Consider the following 24516-nt stretch of genomic DNA (forward strand, 5'->3'; position numbering starts at 1 on the left):
ATCCACATTCAGTCCCTTTGAAGTGTACTGAAGGAAGTGAGGGCCATAAAGCCCCTTTGCTCACCCCCTTCCCTTCATCATATGACAGAATCCAGAGAAGGAAGAAATGGGGTTTTGTATGGTTGATAACTAGAGATAAAATATAATTGGATTCTGACATATTATTTTAAATATAGTCAAATGAGACCAAATATTTTTTCTTGAGATTCATTGTGGTCGAGAGGGAAATAGACAATATGATATATATTAGATAGATAGGAAATATGTGTATGTGTAGTCGACTCCTAGTGACTGCCTGGACATGTCCCTGCAGTTTTCTCTGCAAGATTTTGGAAGTGGTTTGCCAGTGCCTTCTTCGTAGGGCTGAGAGTCACCGGCCAAGGTCAGCGTGATGGTTTTTTTTTTTTTTTTTTGCCTCTAATGGTTTCCTGGTTTCTAGCCTGATGTCTAAACTATTATACCAAACTGACTCTTAGATAAGGAACAGATAGCATTAATATAACAACAGAAACATAAGAGAATGAGAACTAAAGAACAGTTTGTTCTGTGTCTTTTTTCGTTTTCTCTTCTCTTTCTGAATAGAATAGAATAGAATAGAATAGAATAGAATAGAATAGAATAGAATAGAATAGAATAGAATAGAATAGAATAGAATAGAAGCTGGAAGGGACCTTGGAGGTCTTCTAGTCCAGCCCCCTGCTCAAGCAGGAGAACCTATACTGTCTCAGACAGGTGAATGTCTAGTCTCTTCTTGAAAATCTCCAGTGATGGAGTGCCTACGATTTCTGGGGGTAAGCTGTTCCACCGGTTGATTGATTGTCCTCACTGTCAGGAAGTTTCTCCTTAATTCCAGGTTGCTTCTCTCTTTGATCAGTTTTCAGCCATTATTTCTCATCCTTCCCTCTGGTGCTTTGGTGAACAACCTGACCTCCCTCTGCCTTGTGGCAGTCCCTCAGATACTGGAACACTGCTATCATGTCTCCCCTATTTGTTCTTTTCTTTAGACTAGGCAAACTCAAGTCCCGTAGCCATTCTTTGTATGTTTTAATCTCCAGGCCTTTGAACAACTTAGTTGCTGTTCTCTAATTTTTTTCCAAACTCTCAACATCCTTTTTGTGATATGGTGATCAAAATTGGCTGCAGTATTCCAGGTGTGGTCTTATTAGGGTTTTATAAAGTAGTACTAATACTTTGCGTGATCTTGATTCTATGCCTCTGTTTATACAACCAAGGATTGTATTAGTTTTGTTGATAGATGTCAATCTTTCAACTCTTTTTCAATTGCAACTGAAAAAACTGAAATCTTTTTTTTTTCTTCCAAATATTCTTCTTCAGAGAATACTTTATACCAGAGTCCCCAACCTGTTGGGCACCAGGGACCGGTTCCATGGAGAGAGGTTTTTCCACACACTGGAGGGTGCATGGTTTTGTGTGCTGCCTACATCCCACAGATGGTGCTTTGCTTGTTTGTGAGGTCCAGTTGCTGGTATGCCGTGGCCCGGTACTGGTCATGGACCGGGGGTGGGGACCCCTGCTTTATACTGCATCTTTTCTACAAAATGTAGTGACTTTAGCTGTCATTGCTAATGGTTCACCCATGTAACATTTCAGTTGCAAAAACTGTATTGGCTAATAGTTGGCTTTTGAGTATAATAAATATTGGTTGTCACCTTTACATAGTTTGGACTCTGGGTAACAATATAAAAATACCTACTGTATGTAAATTTGCTCACTGAGTAAGATCTGGCAGAGAGAACTTACTCCTGCTTCCAAACTTCTTGGGATTACTCTTAGGATCATGGGGCATGTATCCCTTTGAGATAAGGCAGATCGCTCAAACAATCTGGACAAGGATCACAAGAATCCTTTCTTATTGTCACAGGATATAATAACATAATCTTGAAAGTAGGTGTTGTGTCCTGAGCCTGCTGAAGCATTCAGCAGGCTCAGAAATGTTGCAAATGGTCCCGGGCAGACCAAAAGCTGCCCGGGACCAGACTGGCTGTCGCCAGCCTTGTGCGCATGCGCAAGGCACGAAAACAGCCAGATTCCTATTGGCTGATACTGTCCGGGTTCAGGACAGTATAAAAGGCCTGTGTGCCTTTTTGGTTGTTGCTGGTTGTAAAGAGAAGTCAATAAAGAAAGTTCACCATGTGTCTTAGTTTAATGCCTGCGACCCAAAAACATAAACTGGTGACAAAGGTGGGATTGCTGCAGGCAAGAGGAAGATTTACAACTGAATTGAGGACTCACAGAAGGTCCTGAAGCTTGGGAAGTCGGCGTCCAAATCTGTGACTCAGCCTGCCAGTACAGCATCGCTGGAGGTGAGCTTGGCAAACGACCCCTTCCCCCCAGTAAGACGAGCCTTGCAGCGAAAGGCATTAACAAGGCCTGTGAAGACTTAAGATGTCGAAAATTGGCCACTGATCTGACGTTGATGTTTCCCACCTGAAGCGTTGGAATTCATACGTGGCGTGGGTGGAGAACTACTTTAGGGTCAATCAGATAAGGGAAGATGGCCTTAAAGCGGCAACCCTGCTGTGTGTTTGTGGGCAGGAAATGCTCGATATAGCAGAAAACCTTGTGGCCCCTGCACTTTTAGAGTCAGTAACTTATACTGACTTGAAGAAAATGCTTAGAGAACATTTCCAGCCTAAACTTTCTGTAATTGCTTGGAGGCACGTGTTCGAGCAGAGAGACCAGAGGCCGTGTGAGTCTGCTGAGGACTTTGTTGCTGCCTTAAGACAAGCAGCCAGGCCTTGTGAATTCAAGGACCTGGAAGAGAGGCTGCAAGATCATTTCGTTTGTGGCCTATGAAGTAAGGAGCTGCAACAGAAGATCTTCGCCAAGGTGCATTGAGAGAGGTTGCAGCTGAAGAAGCAGCGGGCTGCGCTGTGAAGGCTTTGTGGCTTGCCAGAAACCCTCCAGCCACTGTGACCATCCATCAAGAGATCGCTAGAGAAGATCCAGAAACGGATGCTGAAGAGGAGGTGGATAAGCTACATCAGCCAGCTGAGAGAAGGCTGAAGGAGTGGCCAGACAAGGCTCCAGCATCTCCTCAGTGCTTCGGGTGTGGAGGACACCACAAGCACGTGGACTGCAGATTCCGCTCTGCCATTTGCCAGGCATGTGGAAGGCAAGGCAACATTGCCTCCATATGTTTGGGTCACCAGAAAGTCCAACCTTGGGAAGAATTGCTTCAGAAAGGTACCAGGGTCCCCAGCCAACACAGGGTGGTTTTCTGTGCGTTGCGCAGGAGTATTCTGAGGACAGGGACACACAAGCCCCTTAAGAAAAAGCTTCGCATTGATATGAAGCTGCAAGGGGTTCCCTTATCAATGGAGTTGGACACAGGGTCTGCTCTATCGATCATTTCACATGACACCTTCAAAAGGATTTGCAGCAGTAGTGACCTTCGAGTCAAACTCAGGCCATCACACTTAATCCTCACTGACTTCCAGAATTCTAGAGTCAGTGTGAAGGGGGAGGCTACGCTCAAAGTGCAGCGTAAAGCTTTTGAAGGCCTACTAGATGTGGTGGTAGTTGGAGGTGATCGCACGAGTCTCATTGGACTCGATTGGTTCGAGGCCCTTGGAATCCAAGTAACTGGGCTGCACAGCCTGCAAACGCCAGGCCTTGCAGAAGACTGCAGGGAGTTTGATGATGTGTTTAGCTCAGAGCTTGGTTCTTACAAGGGGCCTCCCATTGCCTTACGCTTAGACCCAAGTATCACACCTATTAGGATTAAGCCTAGAAGGGTGCCTTTTGCTCTTAAGAACAAAATTGATGCAGAGCTGGACAAACTGCTCCAGCAGGGCATCTTAGAACCTGTGGACTCTAGTCCATGGGAAACCCCCATTGTAACGCCTTTAAAGGCTAATGGAGAAGCCCGAATCTGCATGGAGTATAAATGTACATTGAACAAAGCACTGCAACAGCATGCATACCCAGTCCCTGTGGTAAGCCACATTCTGTCCTCCCTCTAGGGAGGTGCATTTTTGCAAAACTCAATTTGGTACAGGCCTATCAATAGCTACCTGTTGATGAGGCAACAGCTGAGGCTCAAACAATAGTAACACAGAGAGGAGTCTTTAAGTTTAAAAGATTGCAGTTTGGGGTTAATGTAGCCTCTGGCATATTCCAAAGTGTCATGGAGCGCACACTTCATGGTATTCCTGGGGTCTGTCCCTATTTTGATGACATCCTCATTGCTGGGAGTCATCTCTAAATTTAGCTGAGAGATTAAGGGCTGTCTTGCTTTGTTTCTGCCAAGCAGGTCTGAAACTGAAGCAAGAAAAGTGTAAGATTGGAATCACTTCCACTGAATTCTTAGGTTTCAGAATTGATGCTGAAGGCATCCATCCTGCTGAATCAAAGCTTCAAGTGATTCAGCAGGCCCCAAGCCCCAAGTCCAAAAGCGATCTGCAAGCTTTCTTGGGGTTCTTAAATTTCTATCCCGCATTTCTTCCACACAGGCTGCACTGGCAGAGCCGTTACACTGGCTCTTAGATAAACAAGCTCCATGGCAGTGGACTATAGTCCACGAAAGGAATTTCAACGAGGTTAAGGCCTTGCTGTCTTCAAATGCTGTATTAGAGCATTTCAATCAGCAACTGCCTGTGTGCATCGCATGCGATGCATTTCCTTATGGGGTGGGAGCAGTACTTAGTCATCTGAAGGCTGATGGGACACAAGTCCCTGTGGCCTATTACTCAAGGACTCTGTCATCTGCAGAGCGGAATTACGTTCAGATTGACAGCGAAGCCCTGGCCATCGTGGCTGGCATAAAGAAATTCCATGATTTCTTATATGGCCACCATTTCATGGTCTACACAGACCATAAGCCTCTGCTGGGTTTGTTTACTACTAACAAACAGACACCACACATTATTTCTCCATGTATGCTGAGATGGTCCATTTTCCTGTCAGCATATGACTACACTCTAATTCACAAATCTGGAAAAGAGATGGGCCATGCAGATGGCCTCAGCAGATTACCTCTAAAACAGATAGAGGCAGATCCTGCTCCTGCTATTAATATTCTCTCCATTCAGGAGTTGCCTGAATCTCCCCTCAATGCTAGGGATGTGGCTGCTGAAACTGCCACTGATCACACGCTCACATGTGTGTTGACATGGGTGTTGTCAGGATGGCCTGACACGTGTCCAGATACGGAGTTTCAAAGCTTCTGGCAAAGGAAGCATGAACTTTCCACTTTCAAGGGGTGCCTGTTATGGGGTAGTAGGGTAGTCATCCCAGCCTCATTGAGGTCTAGAATCTTGCTCTCTCTGAATGAGGGACATCCAGGCATAGTAAGGATGAAAGCGCTTGCACGCAGCTACCTTTGGTGGCCTGGGCTCAATAAAGCCATCGAGGCCCAGGTGCACGGGTGCCAAGTGTGCCAGCAGTCAAGGCCTGAAATGCCTCAGGCCTCAGTACATAGGTGGGAGGAAACACAAACCCCGTGGTCACAGTTACATATAGATTACGCTGGGCCCTTTCAGGGGCAATTCTTCCTTCTCCTCGCTGACAGCCATTCCACATGGCTAGAGGTTGTTCCTGTTTCCTTCACTACTACTGGCAGGACCATCCAGGTGTTGAGAGGGATCTTCACCTCACATGGACTTCCAGATGTCCTGGTTTCAGATAATGGCCTCCAATTTACCTCTTTTGAGTTCCAGGCTTTTCTTCAGGCCAGCTTGATCCGGCATGCGACTTCTGCTCCATTCCACCCATCTTCCAACAGCCAGGCAGAGAGGATGGTGCGCACTACTAAAGATGCCTTCAAAAGACTTAACTTATGGCAGGTGGCATCACAGGTTAGCTGATTTCCTTCTTGCACCCCACACCACAACTTGCACAGCCACAGGGAAGAGCCCAGCAGAACTCCGCTGGGGTCACCGCCTCATTACAAAACTGGACAGGTTGCACCCAGACAGGATGGCTTCACAGGTGTCACAGCCGCAGGCACCTAGTAGACTCCAGGTGGGCGATCCAGTCTGGGGAAGGAACTATGGTCCTGGACATCTCTGGGTCACAGCAGTAGTATGCAAGGTCTCTGGGCCGCTGTCATACGAATGGGCCTTGGATGATGGGCGCGTCATCTGATGACACATAGACCAACTGCGCTGGAGGCTTCCCAGCAACTCTTCCGCTCCTGGGTCTGCTCTCGGGGGAGGGGAGGAGGACCATAATCCTAATTCTGGACCATAGTCTTCCAGCTCCAGTTACAGTACATGTTCCCGGGGCAGAATGAGGACATTCACAGAATTCAGTTATTGCTCCTGATCGGGGGTCATCCCAGGCTTCAGCAAGTGCTCCAAGCAGGAATTCTCCTGAAAGGAGGTTTGCCATGGAGGCGGCTCCTGACTCTGGCACCTCTGACATGCACACAGGGGCCATGGGGTATTGGGGCACATCTGCCACTCAGGCCACTCCAGCTGTTGGTCTTGGGCTCGAGGGACAGTGCTCCCAAGAGGAGTCCATTGTGGACTTGGGGAATAGCACCCCACCACGGGACTTGGGGAATTCCACCCCCCCAAGGAACTCTGGCTTGGGCTTAGAGGGTCCAGCCAGTCAGCAGCTGAGTGAGTTACCTGGGTCTTTGGGGCATCAAAGTCTGGTCTGCCTAGCCTGGCAGGCGAGCTGGCAGGCCAGGCACACTCACCAGTCATCAGAAGGTCACAACGAGCCAAGGGCCCACCTAAACATCTTGAGGACTATGTGAGGTTTCTGTCAATTCTAAGGGAACCTTACTAGTCCTTAAACAAGATGCAGAGAAAACACTCAGTGAAGGGGTGTTATCTTCACCTTATTATTTGTTCTATTTTCTTTCTGAATGATTGTATATGTAAGAGTGCTTGCCTGTGTGCAGGCCATTGTGATTTCCATTAACCCCAGTCCCTTGAACACATGTACCTGTGCTGTTACATCATAAGGTATATTGTTTTATCTAGGGGGATGGGGTGTTGTGTCCTGAGCCTGCTGAAGCATTCAGCAGGCTCAGAAATGTTGCAAATGGTCCCAGGCAGACCAAAAGCTGCCCGGGACCAGACTGGCTGTCGCAAGCCGCGAAAACAGCCAGATTCCTATTGGCTGACACTGTCTGGGTTCAGGACAGTATAAAAGGCCTGCATGCCTTTTTGGTTGTTGCTGGTTGTAAGGAGAAGTCAATAAAGAAAGCCTGATGTTCACCATGTGTCTTCGTTTAATGCCTGCGACCCGAAAACATAAAAGTATGTCCAGAATTTATCAGACTCAAGATGAGGTTGAATTACTTTTTTCAAGTGTTCTCCTTTCCCTTGACTGAATTGTCTCTTATCTTGCTTTAACTGCTCCTCTATACTAAGGGTGTCAAACTGCAGGCCCACGGGCCAGATGCATCATAGCAAAACTGTGCCCACCCATTGCCAGCAATGGCAAAATAGTTGTGATATGTCGTGACACATCACATGATATTGTGAGTTTGACACCCCTGCTCTATACCTTCTTTGGTGTTGTCAGTCCACATCTCTAACAAGGCTTTCTCTATTGCTGCTCTGACTCTTTGAACTAGCATGCACCTGGGATTGGAACTGCCTGGGCCATTCTATCTTTTGGAAGCTATAAAGCCAGACTCTTCTGATTGATTTTGGAGGGATGATTTAAATTTTGTTCCCTTTGAAAAGACACTGTATGTTGTCTGCCACTATAGATAGCAAGGAAGATAGGCAAAAGAGGATAAAGCAACAGAATGAGCTACATTTGGAAATGGCTTAGGCATTTCCTAATTCATAGAGATACAAAGAGGAGGAGGAGGTACAATGCAATTAGGCTTTCAAGATTCTGCTATTATAGCCAGCAGTTTCAACCTTCCTATGAATTTGATTTCTGGTCTACCTTGTATGATAGCAATTATTGACTGAATTGTGTTATATAGATAGATAACCTTTATTGTCATTTTTTTTACTGTGGGCACAACGACACACATTAAAAATGAAAATTAGTTGCTTGCTCTCAAAGTGTACAAATATATAACACACATTTAAACATATTATATACAACATACGTATAGATCTACAGCCTTACATATAAGTAACATATAAATATTAATCACTGTCCATCTTGAATACATAGTGGAAGGAGGAACTTTAGAGTTCACAAGGTTAATACTGTCTGGCACAAAACTGTGACTGAATCTGGATGTTCTGCATAGTATTAATATACTATGTTGTATTTTAATGTATTGTACTGTATTGCATTTTTAAAACTTTGTTATTGAGTAAACCACTGAAAAATTGCCATCTGTTGGAGCACAATATAAAGCTCTTTTTTCTATATATGTATACTTTCAGTAAGAGCCCTTGAAATGATTCATTAGGATAAGACTGAGAAACTGAAAGAAGCAATGATTAACCAGTGTAAACAATTAATGCCTGTAAATGTTGTTAAGCATTGCATATTAATAAATCCCAATCTTTGAGGGAATATATCAAGGGGGGAAATGTCAGTAACTACAAAAGGGGAAATTGTTTAGAAACTGTTCAATAAAAGATACCACAAATACAGGTTTATTTTAAGAGAAACAATATTAGGAAGAAGTCACATGTTAATTGGTAATTGGCAGTCATTTGCCTACTTTCTATTCAAGTTGTAGACTAAGGGCAGCTGTGTAAGTTAGTGCCTACTGAAATCAAAGAGTTGTTCTTCTCAGCCAACAGACTGTTCACTTTTTCATATTTAAAGGAACTCAAGAAAACCTTCCAGGACCTAGAATTTTACATTAGCTATAACTAAATGATTAGCAGGTGGCTTTGTGCATGGAAAAGCAAGGACAAATATTAACTTAACATTTATTTAGCTTGTCTATTGTCTATAGCATTATTCTAGGAAAAATAGGGTTTTCCACAAACAACAGATTAATGTTTCATAATGTAAAAAAGGAACAAAAAAACCAAGTCCCAAATTCTTATAAGGATTTCTATGTTATAATGAATAGATTTGCAGGCATATATGTGACGCTAAATTATGTCCTTTTATTCAGCATAAGGCTGGGGAATTTATACATATATCGATAGCTGCTCCTGATGTGATAAATTACTAAAAATATTCATTTCCTTATCCTGGCAAAATAAGTATTGCTTAGTCTCAGATCAACGCTTTTTAATTTCTCAAAGCGTTCAATTCTTTTGTTAAAATTCTGAAAATGTGCCTTGCTGCTGTAGAGCAATTCAGAAATTGGTCTCTGAACTAAAGTTACAACCAAAAAAGATTTTCTGAGGTTGTGTCCTTCCTTGCAAACTTATTCAAGAGAAAAGTAAAGTATGAAAATGATATTTCACTATTAGAAATGCAGGCAATGGCTTTGTATTTTGTACAAGATCTGCACTGACATTTCATTGATTGCTAGTAAAGGTAAACTGAAATGAATCTAGTGGGAATTCCATTCATATGAAATGATAGTTAAAATGAGCTGTTTAGCTCCTATATTTATATGTCTTAAAATATAGAAATACGTACTATGGAAATTTGGGAAAAAATATCTCCCCATTCCACCAGTTCTAGTAAGAGGACATGCTGCAGGTTCTGTCATTTAGGGAACTACATTGATCAGGATTATAATAATCAACATTTTTGTATTGAAATGGCTGAATTAAAGAGAATAAAAGAGTTATAATAGCTCCGGAGAACACATAACAGGAAACCACAGATGTGGCACAATGTTGCTATCTAAATATGCTTCTAAATGTATTTGGTGAGCAACAATATTGTGACACTTTCTGCCTTTTAATCTACTTTGTGCAAAGTATTTCCTACTTGTGTAACCAAATAAATCATTTGGGGTTCTTACAGCTTTATGGGAGGACCCACCTTTGTCCAGATCTGATTCAGAGAGAATTGAACTCTGCTTCTTTGTTCATGCCAGGCCAAACCTACATTTCCTGTTTGACAGTGGCCCTAGTAAAAGACGGTGGGTCTTCTCAACTGTGGCACTGAGATATCCCACCATCTATTCTAAGATAAGGCTTATACCATCAGTCCTGGCTTTCCAAAAGTCCTTGAAAACATAGTTGTACCATGAAGTCTGGGAACTCCAAGGAATTGGTAAATTAGTAAAGTGACTCCATTATTATTAATATCCCTTCACCATTATTTTATTTTTAACTGAATCTTATAGATTTTAATTTATAATAATAATCATCTTTATTGTTGAGCTGTGGTGGTGCAGTGATTAGAATATAGTACTGCAGTACTGCAGGCTAATTCTGTTGACTGCCAACTGCCAGCAGTTTGGCAGTTCGAGTCTCACCAACTCAAGGTTGACTTAGCGCCTTCCATCCCGAGGTTGGTAAAATGAAGATCCAGATTGTTGGGGGCAATATGCTGGTTTGGTAAACCACTTAGAGAAGGCTGTAAAGCAGTGAGAAGCAGTATATAAGTCTAATTTGTAATACACCCAAGGTCACTTGTTTTGTGAAATGGGTGGCTATAGACAGTAAATTTGAAAAATAAATAAACATGAGGCCCTGATGAAGCAACTAGAATAGGAACATGTTTATTTTGAAAAGAATATTTATTTATAATGAAAAAGCACTCCAATCATTATTTCTCTGAATATGGAATTCATTTTAAATAAGAAGCACACTGAAAAATATTCTATTTCAGTATATTCTAATTCTGTTCTAGTACTTTAACTACTTAGAACACAAGCTTGACTGTGAATGGTAGCCCTTTCTACCATGTAATTAAGAATATATATAGCTAAGGGTACAATTGCTGGGTTCCTGGATTTTCTCAGCTTGATTTTCTTTCCGCAGCTTTTTCATTAATGAAAAAGGTTACATCAGCAGCACTTTGGATCTGGAAAAATGAGGCTTGCTTTTAAATAGCACTTTATACTACTAGCCTTGTTTTAGGTAGGATGTGATAATTTGCAGTATTGTTCCTTCTTTGATTGGCAGCTGATCCTTCCAGTTGATCAAGATCAAAACACATTCCACCTCATGCTACAAGGAAAAAAAAACTAATTAAGCCCCATTCCATGGAAAATTACCACAGATAGTCCTCAACTTGTGATCACAATTGATCCCAAAATTTCTATTGTTCAGTGAGACAGTTGTTGAATGAGTTTTGCCCCATTTTACGACCGTTCATGCCATAGTTGTTAAATGAATCATTGCAGTTGTTAGTAATACAACTGTTAAAAAAATCTGGCTTCTCAGTTGACTTTGCTTGTCAGAAGATTGCAAAATGGGATCACATGACACTGGGATACTGTAACCATCATAAATGTGAGTCAGTTGCCAAGTGTTTTAATGTTGATTACATGATCATGCAGCAATGGTTGTAAGTGTGAAAAACGGTCCTAAGTCACTTTTTTCCCTGTGCCATTGTAACTTCAAATGGCCACTAAATGAACTGTTTTAAGTCAAGGACTCCTGTCCATATCTTATGTTTTCAGAAAATAGTGTGTGGATTTAATAACAAGTGAACAATTGCCATATGGGACTAGCTGTGAGGCCACATAGCCACCATTCCTCCATTATATTTAAAGTCCTACTGCTAGCCATAATAAAAATATAGGACACTAGTAATTTTCAGATACTGGATACTCATGCATTAGTTACTAGCTGATAATTGTAGTGGTATTGCTGTGGTGGCTAGAATGGAGGAGATAATTTACCATTCTAAAATGAGTTTTTTTAAAATGAATCCCTATAGGAGTATTAAAAAAAAATATCTTGAAAAGGAATTCAACTGCCCTTACATAAACACAAACATAGTCCTAAAAGAGAAAGATTGAGAATGCACCTCCAGATAGCTCCCTTAGTTTTCTTGGGGAAAAGAAGGGAAGAGAGAGAATCTTTGTCAGTTTTTCAAAATTCTGCCATTAACAATAAAGTATATTTTTGTGGGCATCTGTTTCCTGACTTGGCCTGCCTTTGGAAAGCCTCACTATTCTGTATTCAGGGATGCAAAGAGCCTTGTTGGTTTTTTTTTAATGAAAATGGAATCAGATCCTTGGGTCATCTCAGCGTCCACAGAATTTGATTAAGCCCTGTAACAACATCAACAGCAAATACAGTATGAGAGAGAGGGGGAGGGGGAGGGGGGAGTGAGAGAGGGGGAGGGGGAGAGAGGGAGAGAGAGAGCAAACGTTTACAATGCTGTCACACAATTAAATCAACATTTTGGATAACATTTGCATCAACTGGGAGTTACATTCCTACAGTAGGTGAATTTGCCAAAGAAGATTGGAAATGTCCAGATTAATATCAAACTTGCATGATTCAATGTAAATTGCTTAGGATAGGCCAGTCAGCAGAATTTCTTACAGATTACTCCAAACTGACTTTTGTTCTGAGTCTGTTGAAAGAAAGGGCAACCCAAATAGCCTGGGTCCTGATCAAGGGCAGCAATCCTTTGCCTGACAATTACTAGAAGTTCATTGGGAGCTGGAACAATTTCTTTTCCATCTCAAAGATGGCTACAGCACTATTAGATTCCTACTCTCACCTTTTTTCTTCTCTGATTCAGCTCTTGGAATGTTTTTCCTGCCTGAAAACTACAGAGTTTGCTGATATTGTTATGGAGCAGGAAAAAACAGCATTGCCTCCTTTTTGGGCATGTGAACAGCTTATAGCCATGAGCCCAGTTTCAACTAGTAGCCAACATCAATGTCTCTTAAGAGTTAACATTAAAAAAAGGATGTTCAGTTTGAAGAAAACATTCATTTATCATTTTAAATTACAAGCATTAGCATTTACATTTTTATGCCTAAGAATGATAATTTCTGAGGACTGTTCATGACCATAGACTTCTGTATTCCATGACCATTAGCAATTACTATCCACTGCCTCTATTTCAAAACTATTTAACCATCTTTAGAAGCACAAATTGTCACTAAATCAAACTTGAAAGCACTTTGATCAGAATGAAGGAGTGGTGTGAACGCTGAGGTACCTTGGATACTAGATATGGCAAATTTGAGTATACAATACATAAAGTTCTATAGACTGCCCAATTTTTTGAATTCATGAAGGAAATATTTTTTGATATTTTGCACAAATATGGAGTGGTGTTTTGGATGATATCCTGTTTTTTTTTTTTTAAGGAGACATGTTTTTGAATGAGACTCATGTTTAAAGTGTTTTGGAATGACTAGCAAGACAATTCTTTTTCTTAAATTGGAAAAATCTGATCATGCTTAGATGGATTACTTGGATTACTGGATCTCAACAGAAAGCATACAAATGGATCTTGCATCTATGCTGACATGGCAAGTACCTAGAAATGTGAAGGATATTAGCATTTTTATAAAGGAAGTTCATCTCTAAGTTTCAAATCATACAAGTCAACTCTTTCAACCCTTAATGAAAGAATTTAAGTTCAAATAGTATACCAAAAACCAAGCAGTGTTTCAGGAATTGAAACCTTTTCTATTCTTAGCTGCTGCTCAAACATATAGACCTGTTCTATTTCTTTGATGAACAGCAAGAAGAGGAGAGGAGATTCTCCAACACTATCTGACTTGCAACAATATATCTCTATTGACCCAGAGGAATGGCCAAGAGAGGGTAGGGGATTAAGTCCTTAGTTGCTTTCTATGGCACCTTTCCAGTCTTTCCCTTGACAGGAGAGAAGACTGAATCTGGCCAAGCCAGGGGGAAGAGTCAAAAAAGGAATTAATCTGGCATCCCTATGTGGGAACAAGAGGATGAAGTCCAACCCCCCCCCCTTGAATGTCTTGAACTTTATCTAGCCTCATTCAGATGGAAAATGTTAGTCTGTGAACATTCCTGCATATAGGCTTAGGCAATAAAACAAACCTAATTGAACTCTTCAAGTATGGGTCTGATTGTTTGTTCCTGACAAGCTTTGAAGAATGTTACTAAATCCTTTAACAATAGAGTCCAGAGGTTTGTTTCCTGACCTGGATTACTTCAAAGGGCTAATAGTTTCTTTCAGAGAGTGACTAAGGGAAAGAAGGGGGAGGTTGCTTTTCCTTACTATGTTGCAACAATTCTTGGATGGGTATATGGATGGATTTACTTAACCATTTAAAGTAACAACTTCTATAGCCTGAGAAAGTTTGAAAACCCCTGTCCTTGAACAATGGCACAAATAAAGACCAGAAAAAGGACTTAAAGATTGGCAGAGGATGAGGAGGAGAGATTGACCATCCTGGAGCAACAAAAATGGCTTACTTCACAGGAAAGAAAAGGAAAGGAAAATGCTAGAATGAAAAATCTATAAGACATATACTTTTGTTTTAGTCCTCTTTCTTTCTCTCTCTGTCACTCATGAACACAAACACACATAGTCCTACTGAAAAGCAGGAGAAAACAGAAGAATTCTTGTTAATTTCATTCCAGTTTTTTTCTTTTGCTGGGCTATTCTGGGCTATTCTTGAATTTTAAAGAATCCAAATCAATGCCAACTGCATTTTAAAGAGAACACAATAGACTGCATTTGTATATAGTGGTGGTGGTTGTGATGGTGATGATGATGATAATTGTGGCTGCTGGGAATTTTTTATTTCTTTTTTCCTCCTAAGAAACTACTGTATGGATGCATCAACTAAATTCTAAAAAGTGGGATGAGGAGAAAAAGAAAAGAAAAGCCTGTCTACAAATTTTTACAGATCTGCCTTGCTGCAAATGAAAGATTGCATTCTTGCAATTTTAAATTAGATGGAGTATAAACCAACTAAATATATTAAACTATGTTTTTAATCAACCATAAATAAACTAATTGTAAACCAAACATTATGCTATCAACTTAAAAAAATAGTGAATTGGCACCATCATTTCATCTGATCTCACTTTGTTTCATCTTACTGCAATTTTCAATTTTAAACTTAAGTTTGGATTAATTAGGTCAAGTATTAATTAAAAATCAAGCAAGTTTATAGTAAGTTGATGCTCACTAAATTTGTGAGTCTGAAAGGAAATTTGGCATTAATCTCAAGGTTAATAGGTAAATCACTCATGTCTTCATTTTCTCTGGACTACCTCTTTATCTTTTACTTAGTTGCAGGGGATCTTTGAATATTTATCTTCCTCATCAGACATCTTCAGCAGATATGTGTTTAAACTGTGGTCTTATTAGCAAGGAACAAGACTAATGCAGTGCTATATGCCTATTAAGAAGAAGTCTCACTGAGTAGATTAGTTGCAGGTCAAAGTTTATTCCGTTCTCTTTTTTGCTTTCTGTACACAAAAAGTCTCATTATTTTCTTGGCAGAGTTGCAGAGCAATATTAAATTTGTTGTCAGAACTGTAACTCCTATTGATTTAACTAATCAGCTCTATTGTAATGAAACTAAGTTATATTATTTCAGAACACAGATAAGTGGGCAAAAGGCATCAGGAAGGAATGGCAAAGAAAAGCAAGTGATGAAGGGAGGAACTTATACTGTGACACCATGACATACATTTTGTTATTTTTGCATTAACATGGCTAGCTGAGCCATGGTGGTGCAGTGGTTAGAATGCAACATTGCAGGCTAACTGTATATTCCATTACCAGAAGTTTGATCTTGACTGGCTCAAGGTTGACTCAACCTTCCATCCTTCTGAGGTCAGTAAAATGAGGACCCAGATTGTTGGGGACAATATGCTGACTCTGTAAACCACTTAGAGAGGGCTGTAAAGCACTATGAAGTGGCATATAAGTCTAAGTGTTATTGCTAGATATGGAAGCCAAGAGTGGACAAGGCAACTGATTGATCTACTGGTTATTGATTTCCTAATTAAAATGGTGTCTTCCTTTTAACATAGTTTTTCTGGAGAAGAATTTCTCTCAACTTTCTGTCAATGTCTACTCCAAAGTTGGAAGAGCTGGAAAGTTTATTATGCAAGAGAATTTCATTCTACTTTAATTTTAAAAAAGCAAGAATATATTCTGCTTAAAGCCCAAATCTTTCATTTTACATTTTCTTTCTATTTGAATGATTCCTACAGTGATGCAGACTTTTTTCTCAATTATTTCCTCCTTCTGAAATATCAGAGTCCTGAAATATCTGACTTAATAAGAAAACATCCTATTGTACACTTCCATAAAAACATTTATTTGTTTTCAGAATTCCTTATATTCTTACTATTAATTACAGAAATTCCTGTCATTTTAACTGACTGATTTATGAATAATGGATTTCTGTCTATAACTATCAATACAGAGCAGTAGCAAAAGGCTTTCAAATGCACCGTATGAAATAGCTTGTAAGAATTTAAAAATGCTTTAAACAGTTCTGATTTTCTTTCATTATTTTAAAAGTATATCTGAAAACCTACTCATTGAATAGCCCTAAATTTTAAAAGTGTTTAAACCAACAGATGGCTTAATATTGTAAGAACCCTGTGGGATAATTGCAATAATGTTTCCTTTTCACTGAAATCAAAAGAATTTTATGCTGTGATGGATGTCACTCCATCTAACTTAGGAAGAAATCTATTTTAAATAATTAAATATCTGTACATAATATATTTGATTATCCTTTGGTTTATTACTTGAATGTCCTGGGTGGATTGAAGCACTGTTGCTGAAGCAGGACTGAGAACAAATGATTTAGGGGATTTTAGAGAAGAAATCTCTAAAAATATACTGCTTGATAAGTGTTCAGCACATGTTTTATTAATTTAGAATTGAAAAAAGAAAGGTTTATTACTGGAAATACACAGAACAAGTAAAAGGTAGCAGACCCTGAATTTAAGAAGACTCTCTCCTGAAATCACAAGTAGTCAGAAAAATCCCACAAAGACAAAAACAATTATGTATTTCCAATACACGGAAGTACCCTCCATATATGACTCTTGGTCTGTTCCTCTGTGATTCCATAACACTTTCCTTAGGGAACCATTTTTCTTCTGCTAGTCCTTAAGGAAAGCTCTTGAGCTCAGTTGGATTCACACTATTTTGTTTTTAGTTATCAAATTTTATACTGTCTGACTTCCCAACAGCTCTGGGTGTCTCATGACAACTAAAACAAGGAGAAACAATAAAACCAATTACAAAGATAAAAGATGATGAGAACAACAGACCAGATGGGAATGAAAAAAGAGGATGTTGCTTCCCTTCACCAAAGGGGATGTAATGTGAGCTGTGAGAATAACCTTGAGTTGCAACCAAGGCAACAGTCAGATAAAAGAAATCGGAGTATAGGGCAGAAATGTAATTTGAGAAACTGTCTCTGACTGGAACACCCCCCCACAGAGTTTTTATAAAGCTAAAGGGAGAGAAGGGGGAGCACATTCAGACTTGCAAAATTCTATTATTGTAACTTTATAATAAAATTAGTATTAAAATGTATGACTTTGATTTCCTAATCTGGTCTACTTTCAAGGGCTGACACTAGCTGAAGAGCCAGGTTTCACAACCTTTCTGTGTGTGTGTGTGTGTGTGTGTGTCTAGATCTTGGGGGAGGGAACCTCATTCCAGAGGGCAGGTGCTGCAAAAGGGAAGAAGCACTTTGGGGGTTCTGACAGGTGGCTTGTTTTACTGAAGGAACCCTGAGCACATGAACCTTGCAAGATTGAATTGCCTGGGCAGTTACTGCAGGAGAAGATGGTTCCTATAACATGTAATATTCCCTATATATGGGCAAGGGGAATATTATGCACATACCAACATTTCTGTAAAGATTTAATACATTTTGTTTATCAGGGGAAAATACTTATGATAAATCTTGTTCATCTTTTAAATATCATTATTGAATATGAAAAGTGAAATTGTTTATTTATAATTCCACTATTTGTTCTGCAGTACAACCTAATTAAAAATGTGTCTCTGTGGTGAACTTTTGATACATTCCTTTGACTTAAAAATAAAGGTTTTTTCCCCAAGGCAAGTTACCAATACAACAATAAAACTTTTTCTTATCCTGCTTTTTAAGCCCAACACTGGATAAGATCACAAGAAGTTTGATACAGGAAAAAACAAAACATGCAGTATGTGTTAAAAAGCTATACTGTCAGAAACTTTGATCATAGTTTACCCCAAACAGAAGAATCAAAGTTTTTGGATCTTGAAATTCTCAGAACAAAATGAGATTAAATTTTTACTTCTTTTTTTGTCTCTTGTTAATTTGTCAGGAAACCTCAACCTGAAGAATAACTTTTCTTTTTTTAAAAATATATTTTATTAATTTTTTTTAACAAGCATAAGTCACTCAATAATTGGTAAACAGTGTGTTGTCTGGGTTACATTTGTAAAAACATTCCTTAACAATTCATTTCTATAATCTGTATTCCATATATTAATTTTAATTGATTTCCTCTTTCCCCAGAACATCCTTTTTTGCAAACATTAATACAATTCTTATTGTTTTAATAAATGACAATTAAGTATATAATTTTTCCAATATTCCTAAAAAATAATCATATTAGTATAATATTTCTTTTCTTTTCAGTCATTTGTGTTGCCTTATCATCAATCCTGTTACGATCCTTGTTTTAGTTTGTTTCTCCCACCAAGTTATATTTCAACACTACAAAGCAAACTTGAGGATGAGAGGAAGTACTTGATGGAGAGACAAAAAGTGACAAAAGAAGTGGAGAGAAAAAGAAGGAAAAAGATTCCTAATAAAAAGGAGTGGGCAAATGCCCATGACAAAAACATTGATTTACTTTCTGTATCTACAGCAACCCCTATGATCATACAGGAAAACCTTTTGATTCAGCAAAGTACATTGATTAAGAAAGATTCTGGGCAAAAAAAAAAAAAAAAGATTAAGATGGAAACTAAGAGAATAGATGATGGGACATGTCAGAGAGAATACTTTAAAAAGAAGCATGTGTTTGAATATGGTTAAAGAAATAAAAAAAATTTTGGGAATATACCACTTTAAGAGGGATGAAATGTTTTAGATATTTAAATGTGACTGAATTTAAGGAAAGTATATAAAAATGTTTTGAATCAGAGTTAAGGGATTAGATTACTAGATCTATTGAATGGAATGTCTAAAGATCAAATATATTCTTAACTGGTTGGTTTAAAAGAATAAAAAATCTGAGGAAATAAATACATATTAACCAAGGAGGGATATATATTCTAAGTAGTATGTTATTTCTTATGTTTTGTTGCTCTTGTTTTTTCCTTCTTTTTTCTTTTTTCTTTGTTTTTCTTTTTTTCTTCTCTCTTTTTACTCTTTTATCTATTCCTTAAGAAATGTAAAATTCTGAGATGGCTTATATGGGAAAAATAGAATTAAATCTGTCAATGTAAATGTAACTAATTGTTGAGAAAACCTTTACTATTGAAAATATTTAGAACTGAAGAATAACTTTTCCAAACAACAGTGTGCTGCATTACTTCCTGGATGCCTTCCCTAGTGATATCTCTCAAAGTCTACAAATTATCAAATGTCATAATAGAAGCATATGCAACTTCATATACATTGCTGCCTCAATCTTCCCCCCTCACACATGTATGGCAAAAGTTCTAAAGGTATTTATTCAAAGCTCCCAAACAGGTCCTCAGAAAGCACCCCAGTTGAGCGGGTCCAGATTCCCAGCTCAGTAGAGCAAGAGTAACTGGGTAATTGAGTCCAATGGGCACAGACAAAGTCCAGGAAAGCAGTCCAAGAGTCAAACAAGCCAGGATACATGGCACAAGTACATAAGGCACAGACCTGGGCAAGTTGCTCCAGCAACACTCAAGTCCTCAGGGCGGGGTTAAGTAGGCAATGCAGGAACAGTCATTCATGAAAGGCGAGGTTGCCTCCTTATGAGTAGTCAAGCTCAGGGGTCCCCAACCCCTAGTCTGTTGACCAGCACCAGTCTGCAGCATGCCAGAAACCGGTCTGAACAAACAAGCAAAGCCCCATCTGCAGGATGCAGTCAGCACACGAAACCATGCCCCCTCTGGTCTGTGGAAAAATTGGTCCCTGGTGCCCAAAAGTTGGGGGCCTCTAGTCTAGCTGACCAGCATTGTGCCTGTCTCCTTTCTGTTCTACATGTCCTTAGATAAGGAGGAGGTGTGGACTCCACCTCCTCCTCATTGCTAAGGGGCGGCAGCTGCTCCCAGTCCTTGCCTGGAGCCTCCTGGCCAACTTGCTGCAGCTGCAGCTTGCCTCTCTCAGCCTCTCCTCTGATTAACCACGCTGAGGCTGCTCCATCAGGCTAGCCTTCTCTGAGACCCAATCCTGACCAATACTTGGTTCCATGCTTTCTTCTGCAGATTCAAACTCACTCTCCTTCTCTGAACCTGCATCGGAGAGGGGTCTGAAGGTGGATCCATGACAAATATTATGGGCCATCCCTCCCCTTATTTCCTTGCCTTACTTGGGAGAATTAAAAATGTTGGTTATTTTCCAAGAAATGAAAGGAAAAATACTTTAGGAATATTTACCACTGAAAAGCATGTAAATTACTGAACTCAATAAAGCATAGGCAAAATGCACTTTCTAAATAGAATATAAAGCCATTTTCTTGTTAATGTATATATTATTGATGGTGTCATAAGAAATAATTTCATAGTTTAGATAAATACTCACCATTCCGACTTTCTTCATCAATTGGAACTATTGTTGCTGGAGGTCCTGCCCTGGCCAACTTGCAGTCTATAAATATAAAAATAAAAGTTATTCTATATGCCATAAATTTTGGCATATAAAACAAAATTTGTTGGTAATCAATTTAACAAATATTGTGAATATAGTTATAAAACAATCTGTGCTAGGTGCTATCAACTTCCATAATGTAAAGCCAGATTTTGCCTGACTCTTAATTATGACTACATATAACCTTTAACCAGGAATATATTTTTCTTTATATCTAATGTGCCTTGTTTTGCTAATATTTGCTTCTTAAATTTCATATATTTGGATCATATCCGCAAACACCAGGTCTTTATCATATAACAACACAATAAAAATAATTATTTTGTTTTTAATCATGTCTTATGCTAAACAGAAACTACTGAGGAACAGAGGGTTTTTCTAGACAGATACAGTATGATGTGATGGTAATTTAAACCACAATAAAAACAGAAAAAAACATTATAGAAATAAATCATAATTAAAACTTCACAAGAGAAAGACACATAATTGAAATTTAATTGCAACACAAGTCTCTAATTAGAGTGAATAGAATTTCAACAAAGTTTTAAACAGAGCCACAGTGAAAAACAGATAAGCAATTTTCAGGAAGTTTCACAGTTAGCCTTCTTACCCTCATACTGCCACTCTGCAAGGAAGTTAAGAGTCATCAGTGGAAGCAAAGCAGAATAATGAAAGAAAATAAGTAAGATTTTGTTATGATTTATTGACATTTTGAAAAAAACATATATGAAGCAGTAAAAGTCGAGAACTGAGGTAAGTGTGTAACAGTACAAAGAGTTACCCATAATGAGATAGGGTTAAAATAAACCACTGGAAACCTTTAAAAAAAATATCTGAGAACACAAGAAAACAAAGTGATATCTAACAACAGAAAGAAAAATTAAGTCAATAATGCTTTGAGGAAATGAAATAGCAATTGCTCATTAAAATATCAAGAGAATTTACCAACATCTTTCAAGTTAATGAAGGATACAACATCAATTAGTCAGGTTTCTCCAAAGTGACTTAACCATAAATATTACTTCATGAACTGAGCCTAATAATTGTATTTCAATATGCAAAATGAGGCTAATTTTCAAAGACAGAATGATTTCAAATTAAAAGTTTTGTTTGTCTTGAGCTGTTTTACAGAGTTTTCATGCTTTGAAAACAATTTGGAACTACTGAGTTAAGAGAAAAGATTGATGTTAATGAAGGAAAGTTAGTGGTTTTTCTGGGTTGCAACTTTTTGAAAAACAATTATTATCCCTGGGGATACCCAACTCTCTGAACTACTTTTAGACACACAAAAAATACTCAGTTTCATAACTGAAAAGGCATTTGATAGTGATATCATAATGTTTTATAATGTTGTATAAAGCCTATCAATATGATGTATTGCTATAATGATGGCAGGGATGACAAATATAACAAGCTGGCTTGATTTGCACAATAAGTTCAATTAGATCAAAATGGAGTTGTGTCATTTGCATTTCAGCATGTCATAGGAATCCAATCTTGCTCATAAATTACTATGAGGAAATAATTTAAATCTGCTCCCATGTTTTATAATCCAGTTTTATTTTTCCAAGATTCTAAATCATGACTTTGCAAAAGACTTGTGGCCTCAAAGTTTCTGTGACAGATATAGAAACACTGTAAAAAATAGTAACATTCTGAAAACATGGTATATCAAACATCGGCAATGACATCTTTATATTTCATCATGTAAAATGTTGGTAAGATATAAAGAATTCAGCTTAATACTAACATATATCTATTACTAGTGCACATGTCTCATTTACCAGAAAGATTTATTTCTAGCATAAGAATATGATGGATATCACAACAGTCCAGATCATCACCAGGCAGAAGGTAAAGTGTTAGATGACAATATATACTTATGGCAGTCAATGAAGATCTTAATTATGATGTGCATTATGAACTGCAGCAAATGTTATACTGAATCTCCAGAATTATTCCTACATTTATCCATTCACTGTACTTTTATGATTGAACCAATTCTGTTTAGCCTTTATGCCTGCATACATATTTAATTTTTATTCCTTGCAGGATTCTCTTTACAAAAAAGGTATCGAGAAATATTATTGCAACCTTTATTCCAAAATGGATTGCCTAAACTTCATACAAGATACATTTCATGTTCAAAAGAACTTTGGGCTTTTGAATTAGATTTTTACGTCAATGACCATTGAAATATATATACTGCTTGTGTCGAAAAGATATGCAGCTGTAATATTTTTATGGAAAACATTTATGCTTTCTTTTTTGTCCATCATTCATGTTTTAAATTAAAAATATTTCTTGTGTATATCCCATCTGTTCTTTAAGGATAGTGTTTAGATGGCTGTTTTATTCTCATTGTCAGAAGTAAATTGATCAAGAGTAACCATAGTGATCTTCATGGACAAGTGGAATGTAACTATTGATGCCTACAAGTCTTATCAGGACTCTGTCTCTCTATAGCTATGAGTCATGTCGACTTTATCATTTATGTTTATTTCTATTATTACAAACTAAAGAACCTCATCCTATACCCGAGCTGGAGATATTTGCTACTACTGCAAACCAGTTTGGTGTAGTGGTTAAGGAATCAGGATAGAAACTAGGAGGCTGATTCTAGTCCCACCTTAGGCACAAAGCTAGCTGGGTGACCTTGGGCCAGTCACTTTCTCTCAGCCCTAGGAAGAAGCAAGTGCAAACCATTTCTGAAAAATATTATTCCAGGAAGTTTCTAACAGATATGATTGAACAGAAGAAAAATAAATATTTCTATTGCACAGCAATCCTGGTGGTTCACAGAAGTTACAATAACTATTAACATAGTCACGACATATATATCATAATGAAACCCCAATATATATGATACAGCATAAAGCATCAGCTATGAGTTTATATGCCTCACTCAAGATACTGTCACACCCAAAATGCCCTCTCAAAGAACTCCATTTTCTGTTACATTCAGAAGAAAGCTAACACAAGGACCTAACTTAATTTCTATAAGGAGGACATTACAGAGGGCTGTTGTTGCCACCAAAAAGTCAGGTAAATTTATACAGCCATTAAGTACAATCCATTTTAGTAACTGGTAAGATAAATGAGAAAAAATGGAGAAAGGCGTTATGTCCACTGCATGTTGAATGAAAATTCAACAAATAATATATCTAATTTATTACCCATCATTTTTTGTTGCTAATAAATTCTTCTATTAGTTTCCAAATTTTGGAATAGGATTGTAGATAAAGAACGTTTAACCTAGGTCAGTGTGCATTAAACTCCACAGCTATATGAAGCTCTCCCATGCCACTAGTTTGCCCTTCTACATTAATCAACAACAGTGTTTCAATTAATTTACTTTGATTACATGGGCAATAGATCTTTTCCATAATGATCTGTCCCTAACCTAGACATTCAGATCTTTTTCTTTTTTTATGTTTTCTTGTACTATTATGAGATGCAACTAATACATTATTGTTCTGGACTTAGCATAGATCTACGTAACTCTAACTAGGGAGCATGTGTTAGTATGTTAGAATGTCTGGCAGTTATTGGGTTAAATGCTGGGTATGTTGATGGGTCAGTGGGAGGAGTCAAAAAGGGTCATTGGGAGACTTCCTGGACACAAGCCAGATGCAAGCCTTTATTCATCCAGCCACATGTGACTTTCAGCAGAAGAAGAGGGGAAAATTCAATATTAAATTATCTATAGGAATGAACAAATATGGAAAACCAGATGCATCTACAGCATAGTAAGTCTCTGCTTAGAATTCCTGGACAATAAATATTTGTTTTAATTCATTTCTATCGAGTTATCTGACTGTTTAGATTGGAATCAGAGCCACGAGTTCCGTCTGGGCAGAACAATTATATTTTGATTATGGTAGTATTTGTCCAGTAATAATTAAACACTAAGACTATGATGATTTAGGGAATATTGAAAGATAAGGAAAAATGTATTCAAAAGTTTTTCTTGTGCT

General features: G+C 38.4%; 1 protein-coding gene across 1 annotated transcript in view; it reads right to left on the reverse strand.

Annotated features, from left to right (window-relative positions):
- LOC120313111 (protocadherin-15-like) overlaps window positions 1–24516 on the reverse strand; it is a gene marked incomplete at its 3' end in the record, with an annotated part of 204033 nt that overhangs the window by 108910 nt on the left and 70607 nt on the right. Inside the window, exons 4-5 of the mRNA XM_039354646.1 lie at window positions 21150–21164; window positions 20474–20539 (exon numbers count right to left, since the gene is read on the reverse strand). Of these exons, the coding sequence (XP_039210580.1) occupies window positions 20474–20539; window positions 21150–21164 (81 nt within the window). The remainder of the gene's footprint in view (window positions 1–20473; window positions 20540–21149; window positions 21165–24516) is intronic.

Source organism: Crotalus tigris, unplaced genomic scaffold (genome assembly GCF_016545835.1).
Source record: "Crotalus tigris isolate CLP2741 ecotype Arizona unplaced genomic scaffold, ASM1654583v1 scf7180000018574.274189, whole genome shotgun sequence".
In the NCBI taxonomy this organism is placed as follows: domain Eukaryota; kingdom Metazoa; phylum Chordata; class Lepidosauria; order Squamata; family Viperidae; genus Crotalus; species Crotalus tigris.